Genomic DNA, 26,846 nt, shown 5'->3' with positions numbered 1-26,846 from the left:
CAGGCCTACAGCACAGGCTAATACTATTCTCATTTCCATAGTTTTCTCTACCAAAATTGCCTACGCTTTTCTGGAAACAATGGACTTTCAGAACATAATGCTTGTGATAATGTGTTAACAGAGAAAAATGCAAAATTGTATACCTCTCCTCCAGGAACATAATATGGTAGCAAGAAATGTACACAGGTAGACAAGGATTGAAAGGTACATTGACAAGGCAAAGGCTGATTTCTCAGAATGGTGGTGTTGTGGATGATTGTTTCTTTTATTTGAAATTTTATTAAAATATTTCATGATTTTTAAAAAATTAAGAGTCAAAGAGAGAGGCCACAAACTGTCAACAAGATCTAGCCCACAACTACTTTTAACAAAGTCATTAACAGTTAACATTTAGGAGACTGTTGCACAAATACTTGAATTTTTAGCTTCTCATGAAAAATTGAAAGATGTGGAAGAACTGGGTCCATGTTCCCACCTGAGCTCAACCAGCCTGAGCTGTGAGGAGACATCTGACCTTTATAAAGGGAGTGCCTGCTAACCAGCTGCCACGGGCCCCCTCCCCACTCATCTCTATCACCTGCCTATAGGCACCCTCGTGGGAATCCTGCTGAAGGCACCTGGATTAAGAAAGTTTCCATGACTCCATGCATATTAATGAGCCTTCTCCTTTCTCTCGTTACATCTTTACATTTTGGATGTCCCCTCAGTGGTCAAATTAGAGAATGTCTATATCCGTTTTGAGAAGCTAATTACATAATCTTGGAATATACCTAGTGTAATAAAAATTTGGCAATTGACAAAATCAGAGCAGTCAATCCTGATGATTATAATAATTAGTAATGATAATAAAAACACTTTGGGGACCCAGTTCTCAAATTAATCAACTCTATTAAGCAAATAAACAAGACTTTTGAAAAATTAAATTTAGGGTTAGAACATCTCAGTGTTCTAGTCGTAAAGATTCTCATGGAAACCAAAACCAAAGTGGAATAAGAAGAAGCTGGATATATATTCCATTTGTCTTTGGTCCTTCCCTGCTTTCTTGTAGGCCTAAGCTAATGGATATGTCTGTGTTTGTGAAACAAGGTACATGGTGCTAAATTAGCCCATTCACGGAAGGATAATATATAAGTTTATCATTTCTAGGGTTCAAATTCAATGCTATGCCACCAAAAATAGTAAGCCACCATAAATGTAAACATAAAATGACTGATACGTTGAAGATGCATGCACATTTAACAGTGTACAACAGAATGATGTGGTTTTCAGGCCTTTTTTTTTGGCCGGGGCGGGGGGCTTGTATTATTGACACCCCACCATGGCCTTTGTAAAGGGAAAATTCTTACCTTGTCAATGGTCCCAGGTCGCCTGAGTCTTGGCTTCCAGCTTCACTGGGAGTGCTCACTGATTTCGAGGAGGGAGACATAGGGGTTGGGACTAAATAATGAAAATAACAGGTATCCCATGTTAAAAAATGCAGCGACTGCACTGGGGAAGAGCAGCGTCAAACAAATCAAAACAAATGGGCCCAAATTAAAGTGGTTGTATGGCCAGGAGAGATTGAGATGGGATAAGGAAAAAAAAAAAAAAAAAAGGAAAGAAAAGAAAAGAAAAGGAAGAAAGTCAAGTGAATTTTTCATATTTTGGAAATTAAAATTTGAAATGAATTTAGACAGAATTAACTTAGGGATTCTAAGGCCATGTCCACCTTAACAAAGTAACATGGAGAATCAAAACAGTTACCCAGATAATTCAAGTCAAATCTCTCTCTAGCATGAACTATCCAGATACTTCTAATTCTCCACTTTATTTTGTTAGTATAGATGTGACCTATTAAAAAATAAAATGAGGTGTCTATAAAACTTTAAAAGATTATAAAATAAGTGATTCTGAATAATTTTAAATGGTCACAGGGAATCAGAAAAGGCTGTTGTATGTCTGCACTTGGAGGGAAATCTATTGTCCATGGAGTATAAACTGCATTTGCTGTGAGAGACTAAGTGACAGATAGAGAAAGGGTAAATGTTGAACCTGGTAATTTAAAAATCTCTTTCAAAACAAAGCAAAATGCCAGGCTGCTTTATTTTTACACTTAATTAACAGTTTCATCCCGTTGTAATGTTTACTGTGTTTGTGAATTGTGTTCCTTTGCTTCTGGCAGCTCTAGAAAGCACTGCCATGTGCACATGAGCAAACTGCCGTTCTGCAGACAGGAGAAGCAAGTTCAAAGATCAAGGTCAGTGCAAGCTGAAAGTCTGAGAGCAAGGATAATAAAAGAAAAAAACTAAAGGAAATGCAAATGTATTTTTTTCTCTATCCTTCAAGTACAAGCCAAATGTCCTTCAGATAGAAGCTGCCCCAAATAGCCAAGGTGGCTGCAGGCCAGATGAGAACGGGTTCTCAGTATCACACATGCCAAAGAAGCCATATGGGCAGAAAGAAACTTCAGTACGTAGTGTAGATTCCCATTTGGTTTCAATCATGTGCAATTTCCTTTTATTTATTTAATAAGGTAAAGGGTTTAACTATTTTGTCCAAATCCTATAACACAATGGCAGATCTGTCAAGTAACTAGGAATTTTCACGTGGTTCTACAATTAATTCACTGATTACCCTCTGCAGTAAGTCAGAGGGTCAGTCGGAGACATGGATGAAAATTGAAAATGGAGTCCACCCTTGCCAGGGCCCTTTGGCAGGGATGCAGGGATAGTTCAGAATTTGGTCATGGTTTAGGGATGTTTAAACTGTTTTGCTCTTAAGGTTTAATTGCTGGCTTTATGCAGGTTAGGGGAGAATAGATATTCTACTATTGGGTTTAATCAGTGTTCACATTGCAGCAGAACTTCAAAGGCTATTTTGAGGCAAAAATATAATTGCAAAGTGTCTAATATATATCACTTGTCAACTAAGTAATAAAAAAATCTGTCAGCTCCTCAAAGAAGGTCCATCACTCAAATATCCCATAGTTTACCTCTTTCATACCACAAAGAAGCTAACAAAATAATCAACGTCTTATTGGGGTTTATTATATCATTGTTAGACATGATTTTACCTACTACAAACTGAGGTTGAGTATAAAATGCCTTTTCATGGTGTTTTAGTTTTGTGTGTATGTATTAAATTATATTCAGCAATACTTAACAATTTGTATGCTTATGATATATTGCTCTTTTTCTTATTTATAGTGATATAAACACTTGCCATTTTGTTGTACATGGGATAATTTTTATTGTTAAGTAATTATGGAAATACATGAAAATTTATTTTAATATAAAACCCAATGATGGAAATAAAAGAAAACAAACCACTGATAAAAGGAAACCTGTACTGCATTTATTTACATGTATTACTTTTAAAGTTTTTGTTTTACTATATTGGATATCACGTAGTTTTACAGACACCCTAGGATTACTCTAAAATGTATGGAAAGCAAATGGATAAAGAAAAATAAAATAACTTATCACATGAGTGATATATAGTTAAGTGACAGAGTAAACACATTATGTACAAGTTACCTTCAACACAAATAAAACAAATAGTTGAATATCCAAACCCTGGATAAAATGAGGTCATGGATAATTAACTAGGAGTGAATGAGTTGGAGGAAGGGTGCTGCAGTAAAAATGCCGATGAGCAATGAAACCAAGATATACAACAGAGTCAAAGAAATTTAAACTTGTTAATTAGCTGCTAATCTGTCACCCTTCTAAGTTTTCCTTCAAATTTACCATCGAGCATTCTATTTTCATCATGGAATAACTATGTCTGTGGTGGTTATGAAATTCATAACCAGATTCACAGTATTTAGGTTGGCAGAGAGAGGCAGGGATTCAGCAATGAAAATGAAGAACAATTTTTTTTTCTTAATTTTGAGATTTCTTGTATTTACCATGTGGCAACTCATTTAACAAATAACACAGTGGAGAAGGTTGACTGCAGAATCAGCCAATAAGCAGCAAACTGCTAACAACTCTACAACCTGTCCTCCTATTTCCTTCCAGCCCCCTCAATTCCAAAAATAAATACATCTGACCCACAAGCCAAAGCGTTTCTTACAAAATAAAAACAAAAATACACGTAAAAGAATAGTAAATGCTGGACATGGTATATCCCACACAAGTCAAATCTGAGGAAATAGTAACACAAAGCACTTTTAAGTACCTAGAGGGGGCTCTGGCGATATCCCAATGCTTTGCAGCAAAGCCTCTGTCTCTCGGCGTTTGCGATCCAGGTCAGAGTCATCCTGAACTGGTTCTTTCTTCTGCTGCAGATCAGCCTACAAAAAGTAGATGCCAGTAAGAAAAGTGAATAACAGAGTTAAAGGTATGCTTTTCCTGGCTGAAACTGGTAAATGCATGGCAGAAAACACCAGGCAAAAGCCCTAAATAGATATAATCATGTGTATAAAGGATGAAAAAACACTGTAACTGCTCCATTTAATAATCACTAACCCAGTACTTTCTCCTTTGGTTGAAGGCTTTTTCCTGTCTCTATCACAGGGTATAAGAGTTTTACTCACTCAGTTTCGGAAGAAACCATCACGGCAAAATATTTCTAACTGGGATGTGATTTAAAAAAAAATTCTGTCTGGTTTTTTAAACCCCCTTGTCCCTTCTGGGAAGACATATGATCAGTTCTTGACGAGTGTGTTTGTAATATGCATGGGTCATGTTTGGAATTATGCAAACAACGAATTATTGGGATCTGACTAAAAAGTAAAGCTAGTTATGAAAATCTGTTACTGTACAATACACTATTATATCAGTAATCTAAGTTTACCATGGTTTAAATAAACCAAGCTAAAATGTTTATTAAAGCATGTGAACAATACTGATGTAAGTATTGTTGCTTAATTCTGATTTTCTTTTTTTTCCTAAATATTGACATATGTTGTGAATTTTTAACTTTATTTATTTATTTATTTATGGCTGTGTTGGGTCTTCGTTTCTGTGTGAGGGCTTTCTCTAGTTGTGGCAAGCGGGGGCCACTCTTCATCGCGGTGCGCGGGCCTCTCACTATCGCGGCCTCTCTTGTTGTGGAGCACAGGCTCCAGAGGCGCAGGCTCAGTAATTGTGGCTCACAGGTCCAGTTGCTCCGCGGCATGTGGGATCTTCCCAGACCAGGGCTCAAACCTGTGTCCCCTGCATTGGCAGGCAGATTCTCAACCATTGCGCCACCAGGGAAGCCCAATTCTGATTTTCATAGGCTTCCATTATACATATTAACTCAAAGGAGAAAATTATCGTGTAGAAAAATACAAAACAAAAACTCATTTAGGAGAGAGACATTCTTTCCCCAAGTTCTATCTTAAAAACACATCTTATCTGAGCCTCTTATAGTCAGATCCAGTTTGTCTTTTTATAGGATAGCAACAAGCCAAAATACAGGTTAAAGAAGGTTAGTGGTGGAATTCTGGGGGGAATTCTCGGGTCTCTTTTCTTTTTCATAACACAATTACTACTTAAGACAAGGCATTCGCCCCACATCTGAAACACGATAACATCCTATTTGATGTGCAGCTACCTCACGACAAGGCTTTGTGAGTTTACAGGCATGAAGTTGTCTTAGAGCTTGTCAAAAGCCAATTATCCAGTTATCAGACACACCTTTCTCCCCAGGGGCAAGCTGGGCTCCCTAACAGACACATTACCTCTTTCAGGAGTGCAAAGTACATTTCAAAGCAGTAAGCATAATTTCTGTTGTGGCATCTAAAGCAGAAAGAGTTCGTGCAACCTTGACTTACTCCCAGATGGTAACCTACACCCCAGTTATAAGTAAAATGCATCTTTGCACATAGCGCTAGGCTCAAGGCTTGCTATTATTCGCCGCAGGCTTAAAATGCAGTCATGTGTTTGAAGTCTACCTGTCATCAGAGGGAAAACTGCCATTATGGGGATCGATAAGGGCTAATGAGGATACTAGAAGATTCAGGCACTCTCATATAACCCAAAATTCTGAAGCGGCTGTTGAATCTTGGAAGATATCAAAGTTCACGTTCTTTCCCAATTTTAACATTTAAACTAGCAAGTTCCAAAGCTTATGCATACAACAGAGGCAAAGACAGAACTAAGGTAAGAAAAAGGACCTTGCAGAGTGAGGATCTGTATCAGTATTCACATACCATAAAGTTAAAAAAAGGACTGAAGGAAAAGGGGGAAATGAAAGAAAAGGGAATTATCACTGCCGCTGCTAAAATACAAATGAAAAAATGAAGATAAGCAAAATTCATCTCAGGAAGCCAATACAGAATAGCATGGTTTTACAGTGAAGAGTTAAGCCATAACTGGACTGTCAGCTTCGCTGAGAGCAGATAACGTGTTTATTTTGTTCACCACTGTATCCACACATCCAGATCAAGGCTTGACACAGTTGATGCACAATTATCAATTAAAAAATGTGTTGAATGAATGAATATTCTGCCTTTGGTAATTGCTCTTCTATAGCTATAGAATCTAAGAATTACACACCATTCAGAGCAGTTTCCACCAGCTATATTCCATTCAGTAAGCCCCTTTACACCACCACTGTGAGGAGGAGTCATCTAAGTTTCCAGTGACCCAGTGCTCAGAACAAAGCCACTTTTCCTCATCCTTTCAACAAAAACTTATTTAAGGACAACGGAGTGCCGGTGGTGATGAACGCGAGAGATTCTAATGGAGCTTGTGTACAGTGAACAGAAAAAGATCCATCTAATCTTCCTTTGAATAAACTTAGGGCATAATATCTATAACCTTCTGTCATGTATGTCCTGTGCAGAAAGGCACAGAATCTGTTTTTTTTTTTAATTTATTCTAACTTTAATCATTTAAAAAAATAAATTTATCTATTTTTTTTTTATATTTATTTTTGGCTGCGTTGGGTCTTCGTTGCTGCACGCAGGCTTTCTCTAGCTGCAGCGAGAGGTGGCTACTCTTCATTGCGGTGCATGGGTTTCTCTTTGCAGTGGCTTCTCTTGTTGCGGAGCATGGGCTCTAGGCGCGCGGGCTTCAGTAGTTGTGGCGCATGGGCTCAGTAGCTGTGGCTCACGGGCTCTACAGCGCAGGCTCAGTAGTTGTGGCGCACGGGCTTAGTTGCTCCGTGGCATGTGGGATCTTCTCAGACCAGGGATTGAACCTGTGTCCCCTGCATTGGCAGGCGGATTCTTAACCACTGCACCACCAGGGAACTCCTAACTTTAATCATTAAGCATTCAAAAAACATATTAGAACATAAACTGCGTGTCAACATGCATGGCCAGACACTGTGCAAAAATAGCACACCCGAACTCCACCTCCAATGTGTCACTCTCACGATACAAGGTGTCTCTACAACTCATTCTCTGCCTTCTGCCTTTTTTAATTCTTAAGGAAACAGACAATATAATGACAAATATTAGTAAGGATAAATGTCCATCTAGACGTAACAGAAGCTTAGGAAAGCTATCAACACTCAAAATTGACCAGGAAAAATGCAAAGTTAGGTAACTGGGACTTATTGGAAATAAAGGCAGTTCCTAACTGTTACCAACTAGCACCTTAAACTAAACAATGTGTTACTTCATCCAAGGCAGTTATACCAAGCCCTAATCATGAAACCTCTGGTTTTTTCCAAGTAAATACTACAGAGTCCTAATACATTTTAATGACTCAACAAGGAGTTTTTGCATACTAGTGATTTAAAATATGCTCGGTGTCTCTCCCAGCAAATGGTATTTCTGTTTGTGAAGAGGCATCACAGCTGAGACCCAGAGAGGGTATGTGAAGAAAGAAAATTTGTCAGCTGAGAATTGTCAGTCATTTTTCCAAAGACAGCTGCATAGCTGTTAGACGAACAAGTGAGGAAAGGCTGGGAAGCCTCTGTCCATCTTACCTTGCAGCAATTTGGCAGACGGCCAAGGACAGGACGAAATTTCAGGGTGGCCTCATTAAGCACACCTCATTGCTTTAAAGCCAATTTTTCATGACATTGGCTCTGTGTCGTAAATGGTGACCACTATATTTATTTTAAAATCAGATCTCATCCGTAATACCACAACCAAGAAAGCAGTTGACATCCAAAGACGCAGAGAGTGTAATGTTATACATGTACACAGTTTTCTGGATTCTGCAGAGACAACCAACCTGGGTGGTCCCAATTCACACTAGTTTTCAGTCATGGCAAAAAACTGTCACTCAGATTAGCATTAAAGAGCATTTCGTTTCCTTTTATTCTAAACTTGTTTTATTTAAAATATAAGCCTAAATAAAGTTTGAAAATATCAAACTTATAAGCTTAAGGCTATTTCTAACTCTCTACAAACAACACAAAAACTAGAAAATCTTAAACTTAGGAGTCAATGACCGTGGCCAGTTAACTAGAGCATTCCACAGACTCGGGATCTGAAGCTTCCAAGGAAATTTGCAGAAAAAAAATTCCGGTCCTTGGAAAGAATGTCTGTGACCAGCATCTCAGACCTGCCCTAACTAGTTTAGGTGTTCATTCATTCATTCACTCGTTAATTCTATAACCCTTTATTGAAGGCCTACTATGTGGCAGGATCTGTGCTGGACATTGACTCAGTAATGAAAAAATACAACCCTGTCCCCAAAAGCTTGTGCTCTATTAGGAGAAAAAGACAAATGAACAAGCAAATGGTGCTAAATAATTTGATAAGGTCAAGGATAGGGTATAGGACTAACTCAGTCATGTGTTAAGAGAAAGGTATTAGAGAAGGCTTTCCAGAGGAAGAGACATCTGAGATGAGAACTGAAAGACATATGGTTAACAGAACAGCAAAAGCCAGGGGAAGAGAATGTTCATAAACTTCCTGTCAACAGACAGCATGGCCCATAAGGTGTAATGTAAGAAGCTGAGTCTGCCTGTAATGTGGATTTAGGGAAAAAGGAGATGGAATGGAAAGGGGAGACCTACTGTGCCTGTCTAGGACCCATGATCAGTGTGAGCTGGAGAAGGGGTGGTGAAAGAATGACCCCAGGTTTCTGATTTGGACAACTGGCTTGGCTGGAAGAGGGGGTCCTTCCTGAGACTGGAGATAAAGGGGGACCACTTCTGAGGCTTAGCCCCCAGGGGCATAAGAGCATTTGAAAAAGAAGGATCAGAAGAGATTACTTCCAGGTTTCTTTCAGCTACAAAATGCCATCATCCCAGGAAACTAGGGGCCTTGAATTGTAAGACCCTTCTAATAATGGGGCATTTTTGAATAATGGCCTCCCTAGCACTGATCCTGACGAATGTATGCAGCCGTTCTATGGGCCCCATTTAGGGCCCATCTCAGGAGCAGAGTAACAGCTGTTTCTCACCAACCAGATCCTCTGCGTCTTTCACTGCTCTACATCATCTCCTCGGATCCTCACACAACTCCATGAGGAAGGACCCACTCTTCTCTCCATTTTACAGAAGGGAAACCAGGTTCAGAGAAGTCCCAGAGCCACTCAAGGCCATTCTGCGAAGGGCAGAGCCAGGTTTCCTAGCCACATTCAACTTGAAAGCCTCTGCATAACCACTGAGTTCTACTGCCTCTGCCTGACAACACTGGCTTCTCAGAACAAACCAAGTCATCATAGTCTGACCCAAGGAAAGATCTTTTGTGGGGGAGATGTGGCTGTAGAGGGACAGGACTGAAAGCCGGGACACACCTTCAGGATGCTGCAGTGCAGTGGATCCCAAAATCTGGTCCTATTTAGATATTTCAAATCAAGAGACTCTGGGGAGGGGAGGCTGGGATTCTACATTGCCATGGGACTCCAAAGAGCAGAGTCAGGCCTCAACCACCCTGTCAATTTAGAAATGAGGAAACTAAGACTATGTAAAACTTTAATTCCAGAACTAGGTAGAGGCCCAGGAAGGCCCAGAGTCCAGGTGTTCCACACTCTCCACCACCTGCCGTCCCCAGTCTGCCAGGGCTCTGTCTGTTGCATAACAAGCTAAATCCCCATCAAAGCTGCGTGGTATAGGAACAAAAAGGGTGGCCTGTTTCTACCAGTCTTGTTTGCCTGTAATTTCCCCCCCAAATGTGTAAAATGATGAGGATGAAGCAGACAGCATAATTTGGAACCAGATTTACCATATCACTTCGCATTTTGTGGTAATTCTTTGGAATTCAAGTTGGATATTAGAATGTCAGTTTAAAAGGAAACCGGTTATTAGTAAAGGATAACAGGTGCTTTAAAACTACAGTAAGTGTTGACATCTGAAGGAAAGGGAGCATAATAACTTAATGCTTTTTTTGGCTTTGCATGGAAATGAATAGCCATTCCCTGTCAATTCTCACCTCTACTTCACTCAAGACTGCATATGTAACAGCAAAGATCTGTGAAGGAAAAACATTACGCTCGCTGTCAAGGACAAATAAACTATGACATCAATCAAAGTGTAATGGTACCAAGAGAAGCAAGATACCAGAAGGCTAGAGAACAACTTCAATTATGTTTTACTTTGTTGGAAAATAATTGTTAGAAACCTTTTTACCTTGTTCTCCCAGCCTTATAGTGTGAAATAGCACTTAGCTTGTAAGGCATCAAAACACATTCTTCTTTTCGCTTAGAGAAAAACTCTGGGGCTTCCCTGGTGGCGCAGTGGTTGAGAGTCCGCCTGCCGATGGAGGGGACACGGGTTTGTGCCCTGGTCCGGGAAGATCCCACATGCCGCGGAGCGGCTAGGCCTGTGAGCCATGGCCGCTGAGCCTGCGCGTCCGGAGCCTGTGCTCCGCAGCGGGAGAGGCCACAACAGTGAGAGGCCCATGTACCGCAAAAAAAAAAAGAAAGAAAAAAGAGAAAAACTCTGAGTAGGGAAGCAGCTCTGGTTTGTATTACACACAAGCATATCACTCTGTATGTAGTTTTCTTCTTAGAAAACTACTCAAAAATATCTGTGGCATCTGGTACAAGATGTGGGCTATTTCCACACCACCACAACAAACTGGAGAATTAAAAATAAACTATTTGTTGGATTCTGACAGTAGAAAAAAACATGATATGGCAGCAAGGCACTGAACTGGGAATCAAGGGTCCTGGATTCGGGTCTAGCAGGCAGAAAAGCTACATTTCACCTCTGGATTTCTGCTGCTTTGTTGGCATAAAGAAGGGCCTTAATGGAAGGGCTCTAAAATCTCTTCTAGATTTAACGTCTCACATAGCGGGGTCTACTGTACTATCCACCCCCTTACCAAAGGAGAAGAATGCAGCTTTCCCTTTACCACACCTAGGATTCTTGTTTACCCTGAAAAAAATATCCATTTAAGAAATCATGGTAGTGGGATGAATTGGGAGACTGGGATTGACATATATACACTAATATATATAAAATAGATAACTAATAACCTGCTTCATAGCACAGGGAACTCCACTTTGCTGTACAATAGAAACTAGCACAACATTGTAAAACAACTGTACTCCAATAAAAAAAAAATTTTTAATAAAAATAAATTGATGGAAAATACTTTTAACTTTAAAAAAAAAAAAGAAAAGAAATCATGGTAATCCACTGGCATCATTGTCTATTTTTCTCCTAAAATGTTCTGGCCAGTAGTTTTTTTAAAGCCTTCCCTTGACATTAACAGTTATTAAGTAGTAACTATATCCTAGGTATTGCTAAGTGCTTTATAAGATTAACTTTTTAAATCCTCATGATCAGACAAAATAAACACACTGCTATTCCCATGTTAAGCACAGGGAACTGAGACACAAAAAGGTTAAGGAATTTCTAACAATAGCGATATCACAGGCCACTTTCAGGGTTCTATTCAAGTCTGGGGTAAACCAGGGGTTTGGGACCTCTGGACCAAATGCTATCTACCGTTTATGTAGTGCCTGGCCACTACATGGCAGATGTCAATGACTTTACTACTCTTCAGTATGTAGACATCACTCATGTTATTCAGGTATTGTAAAAGCATTCTTTTACAGGGTCCTCTTTATCCGTTTGACCAGCCTCTCGGAATCAAGTGATTCTCCTTTCCCCCTACCCCCCAACACCCCAGCACCCAGTACTTACCTCTTTCTTTTTCCTCTCCTCTTCCTTCCGTTTCTTCTCTTCTCTTATCTGTGCTAAGCGCTGTTTTTTGCGCTCTAGCTCAGCTTTTAAGTCACTTTTGTCAGACATGTTGGTTTCCTTGGAGCAAAAGAGGAAAAGAAGTGAATATACACAAACAACTTCTCTCTATTATCATCGCAAAAATCATTCAAAAGGAAATCAAGCTTGAAAATAGAACTTTCTGGCAATAACAGATTGTATACCTTAGCCTCTGCTGATGAATCAAATAAGTCAGATCTGGTCTCCCTCTATATAAAATCTTCCCTTTTCATGTATACATAAATATTTGAAAAAATACAGTGTTATAGTCTATTCTGGTCTGAAGAATAATAGCAACTTACTTCAGAATAAGTAACACATTTTCTGTACAAGTTTCTTAACAACTAAACAAAAAGTTAATAAGAGAATCAAAAAAGAACCATCACCATGACTTCCAATTTAGACGACAATGGACCAATTCATCCCCACACTGAGAAAAGAAAATAGGCTGTCATAAACTCTTAGACACATGCCCTGCTCAAATTTCTATGGGCTCAACAAACATTCCTCCACTGAGACTGGGCACATGGAGATTTCATTTTGCCTAATATTATATGCATCAGGGAAGACAGCCACTGAAGACCTAACATGTTAATCTTCTTTTCCTGTGAAACTCCTCCTGAACTGTCACAATTAATTTCATCTCCAGTACAAACCTATTTCTATAAGACTTTCATTTGCATACTGAATGCAACATTGCTTATCCTGGCACTTCCCCTTTTCAAAGCAAAAGATACTTGTGAACACATGAATGAGGAGACAACACCATGGCAAGTTCTTGGGACCATTTATCTGAACAAGATTTTTAATGTTAATGGTAATGATGATCCTAGTGGTGATGGTGCCAGAAATTTCAAATAAAACGAGTTTGGAGAAGATTCTCACCAATCACAATGATTATATTTGCCTCTTTTCTACTCCCAACTGGAAACTAAGAAAATGGAGACACTGAGACATGAAGAACTCCTCTCTGACCCAAATTCCTAAAATAAAGTAAAAAAAAAAAAAAAACAAAAAAACTAACCATAAATGTCACGAGTATTCATTTGCATATTACTTGTATGCAACTCTGATGAATATATAATGTGCCCCTGAGTAGATGACAAAACGAGGGAAGGCAAAAAAAGGCATACAAAGCAATGAAAAATCCTCAAACTTACTGTCACTGTCTTTACAAGGTAATCAAGAACCTGCAGTCACCCTAAGACACTTTCAGATGAATACACACAGTTGGGAAGTGTACTGTGTTCCTACTGTCCTACCGTACACATTCTTGCTCATAATGTGATGGCAAAGATTTGTGAAATAATAGCAATAATGCTCATGATAATCAATCTCTGCTATTCACGATCATGCTCTTCATTTTTCAACAAATATGTGTTGAATGTTTAATCTGTGCTAGGCATTCTCTAAGGTATCGAGTACAAAGATAAGCAGAGCCAGATTCTTTCCTTCAAGGAGTACATAACTCAACTTTGTGAGCATGTGGTGTGGCTGGAAATGCTCCTTGGGAGATCGGCTTACTGAGTGCCAGATACTTTACATTTATTATCAAATTTAATTACAACAATCCGAGGAGACCAATATTATTATGAATGCCTTTTTCACAATTCAGATAAAGGAGACTCAGCAAGACCTAAGACTGCATAGTCCATACATGGAAGGACGTCAATTCAAGCATGTCCGTGCTCTGCACCACTACACTCCACTGATCGCCAAGGTACAAGTTCAGAGGGGATGCAGAACAAGAGAATAATCAAGATCTGGTGGAGTGGGCGAGGGTGAGCTTTAAGGAAGAAGTGGAATTTGAACTGGATATGGAAGGAGGTCAGGAACTAGCACAGGAAAGGGAGATAGAGACACACAAAGGCCTGCAGAAGAGAGAACCAGCAGGCTGTGTACAAGAGACGCAGATGAATCCAAGTCAAGTTGGTAAGAAAGGACCTGTGGAGGCAAGTGGCAAAGACTTGAAAATACAGAAAAGTGAGTTCCATTGGGTGTAAAGAGGGTTGGGAAATCAGCAGAGAAAGTGACAAAACAAACACAGAATACAAATTTGCTTAAGCCTATTCTTGTCCCTGCCTGGGAAACAGATAGGAGCAGAAACTAGAAATACGCAAGCTGCGGGGAGGCTGGTGCCAACATCTATCTGGGTCGATTGCACCTGCACCGGGATGGTAGGTGAATGTAGAGACAGAATGTGCTGGGAATGTGGACTGAAGAGAGCCCAGCCAAGAAGGAAGACGTGACTCCTGGTAGCCTTTAGATGTGGAAGCACAGGAGAAAGATTCAGTAACAATTCAACTTTGAGACTGTCAAGAGGATGTCAGTGAAACTGGGAAAAGAAGGCAAATAAGGAAGTGATGAAAAAACTTTCACTGTGTCATAATTTAAGTGTCAACAGGACTTCTGAGCAGGAAGAACGCAGAGATACAACACTGCAGGTGGGTTGAGAAGCTGGATGGGGACTGGGGCTGTGGAATGGAGCGTGAAGTCTCCTGCCAAGGCCTATTTAAACCTGAGTCACAAATTCATTGTCCTTACAGGTGCCAAGTAGATAACTGAGGAAACAAAGCAGTGACTGAGTCCAGCCAGAGAGGAAACATTCTGCCTGCGGGAAGCAGTTCTATTCGGTTCCAATCTGATGGCTGACATGGAAGAACATGGACCCAAGCAGTTAGATCTGATTTTTTCCCCAAGAGAAGCCATACAACTGATAAAAGTAACATTTACCACTAAAACACTGTTAGCCAGTAATTTTCAACACCAAAAAACCTGACGGGAGAAAACTAGAACCTAATTCCAGAAGGCATCTGAGAAGTTACATATATTCTTCCCCAATGGGGGCCAATCTGATCTATGTTTTTGATATTTTTCTGCTGTCAAAAATGAAATGTCTGATCAGAAAAATTACTGTTAAAGCAATAGCTGTGTCATCCTATGCTGAAAGCAGCCAGTGGAAACTTCTTAGAAAAACTTTAGAATTCTCTAAGAAGTTTCCCTCTCCTCCACATTCCCTTATATCTCCCTTTCCCAGTCCATCAAAAGTATCTGGCATGACTTCAGTTACATATTATGGTTGTTAAAGAGCAAACCATGTAATAGAACATCCTGTATTTGTTGTGATTTTCTTACGAAGGACTTCATTCAACAGTGGGAAGTAAGGTGTATTCTCAGTACATTTTTGCAAAGGGCAAAGGTCTTCTTAAAACTGGTAAATTTGTCTGACAATGTTGGTCATTTAAGTTGGTGTTACCAGCCATAGAGCCAGTATTTTTAAAATAAACAACAATAACACCAAGGGAGCTTTAAAAAAAATTATGTTATATAGTGACAATTCAAATAACACTTAACTTTTTAAAGGCAGTAGAAGCACAACATTAAGAGACAGCTACAGAGTACCTTCCACTTATTGATTTTTGGATCTATTCCAAACTAGACACTTTGCATCAACACCTGGGAGAATAAGAAATCTCAAGAGAACACCTTGTAAAGGGTTTGGAAAGTACACATTAGAGTCAATGAATGGCCTTTACACACAGTGAAATGGCTTAAATAGTGGCACTAAAGGCAGTGTCAGCACTGAACTCCACAGGCTTTCCCGGGGGGGCTTGCCAGTCTGACCCACTAAATCCCCCTGCACATTAAACAAAGCAAATCGAGGAACAAAGAATGGAGGACATGAGTTATAGAGCTTCCTGGGGCTAATGTAGGTCATTGCAAAGGCAATTTTGGTGCTGGCAGTTTAAGAAAATAAGAGTCAAAGCTACCTGCTGTTAATTATTGCTCCCTTGCTGCACACACATAAAAAGCTGGTCTCTTTCATTTACAAATGGCAAGGGGTCAAGTAGATAAATCCAACCCACCTCTAGGTGTATATCGCCTCCCTGTCTGATCATCCACCTACTCTCCCACCCACCAGCCAACTACAGCTCAACTCTACCCTGGCTTAGGAACACTTACAGCTGTCTCGCCCCAGCTCCATCCATGGCGGGGTCAGCTGATGCACTGTTTATGATGCCTGCCCAGCTCTCCTCCTAGCAGAGTCCCATGTTCTGAATTTGCTTTCCAGGGTGACATTCCTTTTGCCCACATTCTCTCACAACCTACCTGCACTTGCCCGATTCATGCTCCTATTCCCTCCCACGTCTGCATCTCAGCTCTCCCCCTCCTGCAGGTTCTCCAGCTATCACTGAGTACAATCCAATGTCACCTCTTTTTTTTTCTTTTCTCATCCTGCAAATTACCCCTAGCTGACAACAGAAATCTCAACAGCTACTAATCTCAATTAGGGTATGGACTCCATACCCTAATTCCCAACTGTAACTTTTTTCAAATTTAAACTCCCTACTTCTGATTTCCCTCTCTTCCCCTGGTTCACCTTATATCCCCTTGTTCACTATGACTCATCTCCATCCAACCTCCCAAGTGTTTCAGTTCTCACATCTTTTGTTTCAGCCCATCTTTGAGCTCAGTAAACTGCCATTGTTATCATCCGAGTAAATGAATCAATATAAGTCAAGAGCTTAATACTGTGCCTGGCAAATATTAAACACCTAAGAAAAGTTGTTTGTCCTCTTCCTCCTTCTCTTTCTGCCCCTCTTCCCCTTCTGCCTCCTCCTCTTTTTCTACTATTATTATTAGTATTACTATTTTTTTGCCCAGCAAACTCTTTCCCCCAACTCCACCCTAATTCAATATCCAAAACCATCCCTCGAAATTCACTGCAAAGGATCTAAACCTAAAAAAAACTTTAACAGGAAACAAACAAAACAAATCAAGCTCATAGACACAGAGAACATATTGATGGTTCTCAGAGCTGGGGGTGAGGGAATGAGTGAAATGGGCAAAGGTACAAACTTCCAGTGAGAAAACAAATAAATCATGGGGATGTAACATACAGCATTGTGACTATAGTTAATAACACTGTACTGCATATCTGAAAGTTGTTAAGAGAGTATATCTTAAAAGTTCTCAACCCAAGAAAAAAAATTATATAACTATGTATGGTGACAGATGTTAAACTAGACTTATTGTGATCATTTCACAATATGTACAAATATCAAATGATTATGCTGTACACCTGAAACTAATATAATGTTTTATGTCAATCGTACCATAATAAAAATAAATTAAATATTAAAAAGTTACAGTGAGAAATACATTAAAGGAATAGCATGCTTCTCAATCTAAATGGGTTATAAAATGGAATGCACGTGGTTAAAGAGATGTGACTCAAAGAAAAAAATATTTTTAAAGAATTAAATGTAGTCATTTAGTAGTAGTAAAATTCTTCTCCATTTTTCTGTTGAACATAGGGATTACGTATCAAGCTGTCCCAGGCAGGCATCCTCCCCTATCTTACCCACTTCCCCCAGAGGATGGAGAGGCACATGGAGAAATGGTTTCTTCTCTAGTTAAGAAGTTGGTTACAGGGAGGGTCACTCCTGCTGTTCCATCATAAAAACGTCTCACGGTCCTAAGCCTCAAAGAGGAAAGAACGTAGAGAGGAAGGAAGGAGGAAAACACGAGAGAACAACATGGACACTCAGGAAGGTAAAAACAGAAGTCATCTCACACCTGCCCTTTTCTTCTCAATTCACCCTGCATCTCCTTCACATTTCTTACTCCACACGCATCCATAAAGAAAGGAAAATGCTCGACTTTTCTCGAACCCAACAATGCGACCCATCACCTTCATTTCCATTTCTGCACATATGGTCATGGGATGGTTTGATCCTGTTTAGAACCAAGCGTCTAACAGAGGAGAAGCAAAGGGTTTAGCTCTGTTTACACAGCTGCCAAGCAACAGAACCTCCTGAGGCTTAGCTTTTCAACCGTCTAGATCTCTATTTCCTTTCAGTTGTCTAAGTTGGCAGCAGTTTGAGATTCCATTTCTAATGCTGGCATATGCAAATGTATTTTTAAGCTTAAAGTCAGAATCCTAGGAGGTTTAAGTCATTGCCCAGCTGTTTCCAGACGCACTGAAAAAACTACCTAGAAACAAGTTCTCTTTTCCTGCTTAAAAACAGTTGTTCCTGTCAGCTCTTCACTATCAGCTATTGAACTTTTCATCTGCCACTAGGTACATGTAAGAAATTTGATCTTTCACAACGTCCTTGCACCTGCCTGGCTTCTTATACAATATAGCTGCCTCCTTCCACTTGGATGGGAGGCCAAGGGATGAATGGGACCACAACCATTTTTACAGCTATATCACACTGTCAATAAAAAGAGGGTGAGAGAAATCTCAGGACTTGGCTGGTGAAAGATGTGGGAGGGTTATATGCTAAATTTGTACAGCCATCAGTATACTGGGAAAACAAACATTTTGATAAAATCCATCTCATGGGGGGTGCCCAGGCCTCGTCTACTCATATTGTAGATGAGTTCTCAAACGTTTGGTCTCAGCATCCCTTGGGACTCTTAAAAATTATTAGTGACCTCAAAGAGCTTTTGTTTATGTGGGTTACATCTATTAACATCAACCATGTTAAAAATTAAAACTGATAAAACTTTAAATACCTAATAATTCTATAATAACAACACTAACCTTTTACTTAACATAAAACTTTTATGAAAAAATAGGCACACTTTCCAAGACCAAAAAAAAATCATAAGAAGAGGGTATTTCTTTTATATTTTCACTTCTCTTTTTAATATCTAGCTTAAAAGAAGTCAACTGGATTCTTACAGGTGTTTGTGCATTCAATCTGCTGTGATGTGCTATTTTAGTTGTAAAGAAAATCTGGTCTCACATGAATGTGTATTCTGAAAAACAATGAGTATCTGAATAGCCTCTCAAAGTAACTGTGGATATTCTTTGATATTACACCAAAAATCAACAAATGGCAGTTACCAAAAGTTCAGTTGCAATCTTGAAATCACACCAGTCAATGAACTTTTTTGTACTTTGGTACATTAAAATCCATTGGTCTGTTTTAAACTTTGAATGAATCTTTTATTCATGTATGATTTTATAACATTATGCATTGGTTATTTAGAAAATTATGCAGACTTCTCAAATATCGACACATTCCATTGTACAACATCCAAAAATCACATTTGGTACTATCATTACCAAACTCTTCAGAAGGGTCTTTAGGTATGGTAAAGCTGTACAGCTCATGGTGGCAGATATAAGTTTCCCAAAACTCTAATTTTTGCTTGAAGCTCAAATTTTATCATGAGCAACAAATATTGTCAATTGTGTTCTTGAAGTGGCAAGCTCACGTCATTGATTTTTGAGAAAATTTCTGCCAAATAACCAAGCCTAAATAACCATGGTTTGTCTATGAATTGTAGTTTCAAGTAAAAAATAGTGTTTCTTGAAAAAAGGCAGCTAATTTAGCTCACAACTCAAACACTGCACAAATGCTTTTCTCTAGAGAACCACTGGACTTTGGTAAGCAGCAGAAGTGCCTTATATGCCCCCATTTGTCACACAGAAAAGATGTGTGCTCAAGGTTAGAGATTTAATGTAACTAGTATTTTTTTCCACTTCATGAAGGATACTCTTAAGTGAAACTATTTGTCTTTTTAGCTGCAAGTGTGTGGCAGTGAGGTGCAACACCACTACTAGGAGTTTGGTGCCCTGTCTCAATTCATGCTAAGGTACTAGCAGTTTGACCTACCATCACTTTCACACAGTCCTTGCAAATGTCAATACAGTGGAAAAGACAAAAAACATTTTAGCATTATGAAAATAATTTTGACCTTTACAGACCCCTGAACACATCTTGGGATTCACAGGGATCCTCAAACCACACTTTGTCGTAATCTACTTCTGATAAAATGGAGTTGATTCTAAAGTCTATAGAGACATTTACTTAACAAAATTTTGCTAAGAGATTATATTGGCAACCTAAACAGAGGGGGTTAGAGCTCTTTCTTTTGCAGAAAAGAAAAAGTAAAAGATAACAGGAATAAAATCACTGAGCACAGAAAATTCAGATTAGAGTCAAGAAACTACAATGATTTAGAAATATATCTATAATGATTTAAAAATACCAGGAAGATCTAAGACATCTGGATACATCATTAGAAAGACTGGATTTAGGGAGATGAGGCCTTGAAGAAAAGGTTCCATAGAACTTTGTGTGAAGGATTTCTTATTCCTCACTTGCCTACACCAGGTAATAGGTAAGGAAGACAAACTAAGAAGCCTTCTCTCACTCCCCATCCTCCTCCCCCCATAACACACACACACACACACACACACACACACACAATTAATGGGTCTTCTTCACCTTGCGAAGTGAACTAAGATGGTTGTTAATAAAGTGAAGGCTTCTCTGTTATATGAAAAGTTTTTATTCTTTTAATTTTGCTGCTTTCACAATTACAATTACACATGTTTCTTTCAAGATAAGAAACTTTAACGATTACATAATCCAGTACCAGTATTTTACCCATAAACAGGGAAACTGAGCTGCATTTATCTAAAGTGTACAACTATTAAGTGGTCGAGTCAGAACTGGAAACACCAAAACTCTTTATTTCTTGAATATTTTTCATTAAACAATGCTTCCTTTTAAGGGTTTACTTATTCAAGATTTCACTCCCTTTAGTCACAAGAAAGCTCTTCTTAAACAAAAGGCACTTACGGTGGATCCTGATCAGTCTACTTTCGATCACTCTCTATCACCACCTGGTGGCAGCAAATGTAAATTGCATGGGAGAGCTGACAGGAGAAAAGACTTTGCCTCTGAAATTCCCAGCCAGACCTCTAAGCCAATACTGGGTAGTCCCAAGCACCACAAGAGCTTCATCTACATAGGAAGGATCTATTTATGTTAATAGAGAACAGGTTTGGAGGGAAAAAAATCTTCGTATATACATATAGTTAAATATTTATGTTGAGTTTTCGAGGCTCCTCTTAATTTTATTCATATTGGGTTGGTTCTTGACTAGGAAATCAGGCAATATTTCCACAGTAAGCTGTTAGTATCTCTCTTCTTGGGTTTGTGAGCTATATTTAAGATTGTGTTTGCATAGTGTCTCTAGCCCTACTTTCATCACTTCAAGATTCTAAGCTACCCAAATTGTACTGCCTCAGCTGTAACTTGAGCACCGGCAATTGCAGCGCATTAAACAGGAGAGCCTCTCCAGCACTCAGCACAGAGGCCCATGATACTAGAGAGAAAAACCAATCCATAGGGTACCTGCCCTGTCATCTAGTTAACAGAATAGAGACGAGGGCTCTTCAATTTTAAAGGACTCAAAACCCATTGTCAGCTTTGCCAAAAGTTCTGGAAAATTTTGAGTCATTTCTGACCCCTACAGTGCATTCCATCCATTTAAAGACTCAACGTGCTTCTCTTTGGAAAAGGAATTGTTCCTCAATTAAGAGATTCACTCATTCATTTCTTAGAGCATCTTCCCTTGGGAAACGCTCAGATGATATCAAACGCTCAGGAAATGAGCATTTCAAGGACCATCCTTGAAAGAATATACAACTAAAGATGGAACAGTTAGGACACTGGAAGAGAAATATTTTGGCATTGGGTCCCAAAGAATCTGGGCAGAAAAGGGACTGGAAAATAGAATCAGAAGAAAGGAGATGGGAGCCTTCTGGACAATATCACAAGGAAAACTAGAGTGAAGAAAGAAGTGAGGCCTTACACAAAGGATTCTGTAGAACACCTAACCTCAGGTTGAAATAGATGGGAAAGATGTATCACCTGCCTAGGCCAGGTACCAGTAAAGAAGCCAAACAAAGAAGGCTACCACCACTACTACACTTTATATGAGGTTATGTATCTGTGCTCCTAGGGGTTCGAAAGCACTTCAAAGCAAATAAAAACGAGCACTCTCAGGGAGCACGTGCAAAGTGGCAGCTTCTCCACAGACCCGATGTGAGCTCCCTTCAGCACTTGCACAGTGGCTCCTCAGCCTGCAACTGAGCTCACAGTAGACCTTCAATAAACACTTGCTGGGGAGGGTGGGAGGGAGGGAGACGCAACAGGGAAGACATATGGGAACATATGTTTATGTATGACTGATTCACTTTGTTATAAAGCAGAAACTAACACACCATTGTAAAGCAATTATACCCCAATAAAGATGTTAAAAAAAATAAAATAAAAAAAAATAAACACTTGCAGCTATATAAATGGGTTAAAGATGGCCCCTGTGTACTGGCCTCTATGTTGTTCACTTCTCATCAGGCTAGGACCACTAGATTTGAGCACCCACCAGCATCAAACACAAATTCTTACACGTCCAATCGCTTTAAATATAGCTCAAACAAGCACATTTTTAGCCACTTAGAGGTCTTCTGCTTTGCATACCCTGCAAAGTTGCACCCACTATCTGCCAGTCACAGATAGGACAATGCTGTGGCTATGAGAGACCTTTAGCAGCCCTTCGGCGCTCTCGGATCCACAGGCTCCCCCGCTTGCTCCAAGCGGCACCACCAGAACACATGGCCTCCCTCTGATTCCCTCTTCCCTTTGTGGGTGGTGGCCCCATGCTGCTGTCCCTGGAGGGTGTCCTTCTATCAGGGACAATCCCCTCTCATGCAGTCCCATCCAAGTGCTGCCCATGTTGTGCCACAATGCCACCTCGTGATCCTGTTTTTCCCTCCATCAGCCCTGAAATCCTTGAACTCACCATACCCCGCCCCCAGCCAATTTTCACCAGTCCTCCCAATTTTACACCTAGTATTTCCAAGCCTGCCCTCACCTATCCATGCCAATCCACACAGCCCAATGCCAGGCTTCACATCACTCGTCTGACAACTGCAACCCTGTCTCCGTGCAAACCTTGCTCCGCGATGACCCTCCCCATCCTCCACAGGGAGTCAGAATGAGCTTTCTGTCATTCAAATCTGATGAGTACACTCCCTTGCCTAAAACATGTCCATGACTCCCTTTTAGTTGCAAAATGTGTCCCAGCTCCCCATCACGGCCCTTAAGATGCTCTTATTGCCCACCTCTCGATCCACAGAGGCCTCCTCTCCCTATTTCACATTTTACTGGCACGTACCAAGCTGTTTCCTTCCTTTGTACCTTTGCAAATTCCAGAAATGCTCTTCTCACCATTCATTACATGATGATGCCTATTCATCTTTCTCTCTCGGCTCAATCACATCCCCTCCAGAAAGACCGCCTACGGTCTCAAGACTGGGCCGAGCACTCTCCCTGGCGGCCCTAGAGCACCTGAGGCTGGCCTGCTGAGACATGAACCACATGTTCCACCTATGCGTGCCTCTGTTCTGTTCATACGATGCTCTCCTCCTGTTACACCAACAGCTCCTCTAAAGGAGGGGCCACATCTAATTTATCTCTGTACTTCTAGTGCCCAGCAGTAAGTGCTCAAGAATATCCCTTGAACTGCTAAATTACCATTAGACAGAAGTGTGAGATTTTCCACAATTTCACTATTGGGATTTTTCTAATCATCAGTATGTTGGGTGAGTGCACTAAGGTTTTCAATGATCCAACTCAGAAAAGTTCTTCCTTATTCTGCAACAAATCTTTATTTCCATGGGCGTGGGGGTGGGAATTGATTTTTTTCATCCATTAGGACACGTGCATCAAACCCACAATCCTAGCATTGCCTCATCCATTGTACCATCTTTTCCTAAATCAGTACATCATATACCCATTGATATAATGTTCTCCTGCCTGGCTTACATTTTTAATCTCTATTTTTTGACTCTAAAAGGATTATTTAGCAAAATCCATTCAATTTATAATTGACACCCTCCATTATCTCAGCCAAAAACTCAGCAATCTAGAAGCCCAAAATGCCTTGAGGATAAATCATCATGCTGATAGTTGGGCTTTCTCCTTAAAAGTGATGTAAAAATATCAGTGCTTAGAACAGAGCCATCCATTGCACTTGAAGCTGTTTTCTCTGAGTTGCCAAGATGATAAATGAACGTGTCTAAAAATAAACGACTCTCGGGTAACCTGTGGGGCTGATCTTTAAAATAACTGATAACAAGCAAATCTTCAGACATGACTAACTTTAGCTTTGACTCCTTGCCTATCATCCCTATAAAGGGGCCAGATGTTCTGCACAGCAAAGTTAAATCAAGACAGCCCTGGCTGCAGAAGACCTAAATAGACAGTTCTCCAAAGAAGATATACAGATTGCCAACAAACACATGAAAGAATGCTCAACATCACTAATCATTAGAGAAATGCAAATCAAAACTACAATGAGGTATCACCTCACACCAGTCAGAATGGGCATCATCAAAAAATCTACAAACAAATGCTGGAGAGGGTGTGGAGAAAAGGGAACCCTCTTGCACTGCTGTGGGAATGTAAATTGATACAGTCACTATGGAGAACAGTATGAAGGTTCCTTAAAAAACTAAAATAGAACTACCATACGACCCAGCAATCCCACTACTGGGCATATACCCTGAGAAAAACATAATTCAAAGTCATATTTCATAATAAGTTCATATTTCATAATAAGTTCATAATAAGTCAAATTTCATAATAAGTCATATTTCAGAGTCATATACCACAATGTTCACTGCAGCTCTATTTACAATAGCCAGGACATGGAAGCAACCTAAATGTCCACCGACAGATGAATGGATAAAGAATATGTGGCACATATATACAATGTAATATTACTCAGCCATAAAAAATAACAAAATTGAGTTATCTGTAGTGAGGTGGATGGACCTAAAATCTGTCATACAGAGTGAAGTAAGTCAGAAAGAGAAAAACAAATACCGTATGCTAACACATATATATGGAATCTAAAAAAAAAAAAAATGGTTCTGATGAACCTAGGGACAGGAAAGGAATAAAGACGCAGACGTAGAGAATGGACTTGAGGACACGGGGAGAGGGAAGGGTAAGCTGGGACGAAGTGAGAGAGTGGCATGGACTTATATACACTGCCAAATGTAACACAGTTAGCTAGTGGGAAGCAGCCGCGTAGCACAGGGAGATCAGCTCGGTGCTTTGTGACCACCTAGAGGGGTGGGAGAGGGAGGGTGGGAGGGAGACGCAAGAGGGAGGAGAAATGGGGGTATATGTATATGTATAGCTGATTCACTTTGTTATAAAGCAGAAACTAACACACCATTGTGAAGCAATTATACTCCAATAAAGATGTTAAAAAATGTTATATAAATAGAAAAAAAAACATTAGTCTATATATATATATAGACTAATACATATATATATATATATGTGTGTGTGTGTGTGTGTAAAGGTCACTACTTTAGGTGAGTATCACTTGTCCTACATACTAAAAGGTCACTGTGAATTTCATCACCACGCATGTTGGTGTCTCTAAAGATTGTGCACTCATATCTTTACCTGTTAAAATGAAATGACATCTATTTGTTTCAGATACATATATTATCATTTTTCAAATATTCATGGAGGTAGTAAATTCATATTTGTTTAAAAAGAAAAAAAAAAGACAGCCCTGGCCAATAGGGCTGCCTATTGACGGCACTCTATCCTGATAGAGGATACAGGCAAATTCAAGCTGCCCAGAGGCTCTTGCAACTCACAAATGAGAACGAATTTAAACTATCATACTAAAGGAAATAAAATAAAGACACATTGATAAAAATAAGGGAAGGAAAATTTTAATGCTTAAATAATAAAGTCAAAATAGATTTTTCTCAATACATATGTTCACAAAGTCAATTTGTTTTTAATCTTCTAAAAATATAAGTTATTAAGATATCTCTACATCTTCAAACCACTTCATTCAATACCCTCCCAAATTAACTACAAAATACAAATTTGTAATTAAGCCTACCTAATTTTAAGGACGACTGATCTTGGTTGAAGTTATGATGAGTGGAGAAACTCACATAGAGAGGGACCTGCTAAGTAACACTCCACCCTCCCACCAAAGCAAACAGCTTGACACGTGAAAAGCCAAGATGCAAACCAAAGTCTCCAGGGGCTCTTAACTACTGCCTATGCCCACATCTTTATGTTTTTCTCGTCTTCCCTCACCCCACGCTATTGGCTTTAACATCTGTACTGGTTTATTCTATTTCCCTTGTATTCTTTCTCTGCCGTTGTCATCCACTTTATGTCAGCAGTTTCCCTTCTCACGTTTGTTCTACAGGTGATAAAGAATAAGACGGCTGAGAAAAACACAGGACCACTAAAGATCTTACAAGTCAACATAGTCTGTAGCACTACTGTGCTCACAAGAAGGCAATAAGAAGGCTCCACAGAGTTGGTGACTTAACAAACCATCCCAGAGGAAAACCAGACCTGCGGACAGCAGAAGGTGAGGGGTGCATCCCAGGCAGAGGGAAGCATGGACAAAAGCAGGGAGATAGGAAAGAGAATGGCCAGTCTGTGGGACAAGTAACTGGATATAAATGGGACACTCAGCGCAAAAGAAGATGGAGGAAGATGAGGATGGATGTGGATCTCACCTCTCAGAGATGAGATCCCAAAGGCTGAGTGACCAACTGTCCCAGTTTGCACAGAGATAAGGGAGTTCCCTGGATGCAGGACTTTCAGCACTTCAACCAGGAAAGCCCCAGGCAAACATGGACAAGCTGGGCACCCTACAGCCAAAGACCTGCTATGCCATACTTTAAAGAGGTCTGAACTTCTCTGTAGGCAGCAAGGAATTAACAAGGATTCAACCAAGTACAAGACTAGATCATTTATCCCTAGCGTGTAATACACACAGCCTTTTTAAACATGGGTTGCAACCCACTGATATGTTACAAAATCAAATTCGTTAGTAGTCATAGGGAGCAATGTTTGTGATTAACATATTAGAACTACTAGAATGCACACTGCACATAGTAAGGACAACTATTGTTTCATGGAACTTGG

General features: G+C 39.8%; 1 protein-coding gene across 4 annotated transcripts in view; it reads right to left on the bottom strand.

The window, feature by feature from the left end:
• The window catches only part of DYNC1I1 (dynein cytoplasmic 1 intermediate chain 1), a 497,106-nt gene that overhangs the window by 289,661 nt on the left and 180,599 nt on the right, over positions 1-26,846 (bottom strand). For 2 of the 4 annotated variants that reach the window (XM_049715134.1, XM_049715135.1), the window contains exons 6-8: positions 11,971-12,087; positions 4,162-4,276; positions 1,347-1,437 (exon numbers count right to left, since the gene is read on the bottom strand). In XM_049715134.1, coding sequence (XP_049571091.1) covers positions 1,347-1,437; positions 4,162-4,276; positions 11,971-12,087 — 323 coding nt within the window. Of the gene's footprint in view, positions 1-1,346; positions 1,489-4,161; positions 4,277-11,970; positions 12,088-12,933; positions 13,032-26,846 lie in introns of all 4 variants that reach the window. The other 2 variants (XM_049715136.1, XM_004265568.3) reach the window with 2 other exon arrangements.

The sequence above is a fragment of the Orcinus orca genome, chromosome 9 (genome assembly GCF_937001465.1).
Source record: "Orcinus orca chromosome 9, mOrcOrc1.1, whole genome shotgun sequence".
NCBI lineage: Eukaryota > Metazoa > Chordata > Mammalia > Artiodactyla > Delphinidae > Orcinus > Orcinus orca.
This window is presented reverse-complemented; position numbering and strand designations above follow the sequence as displayed.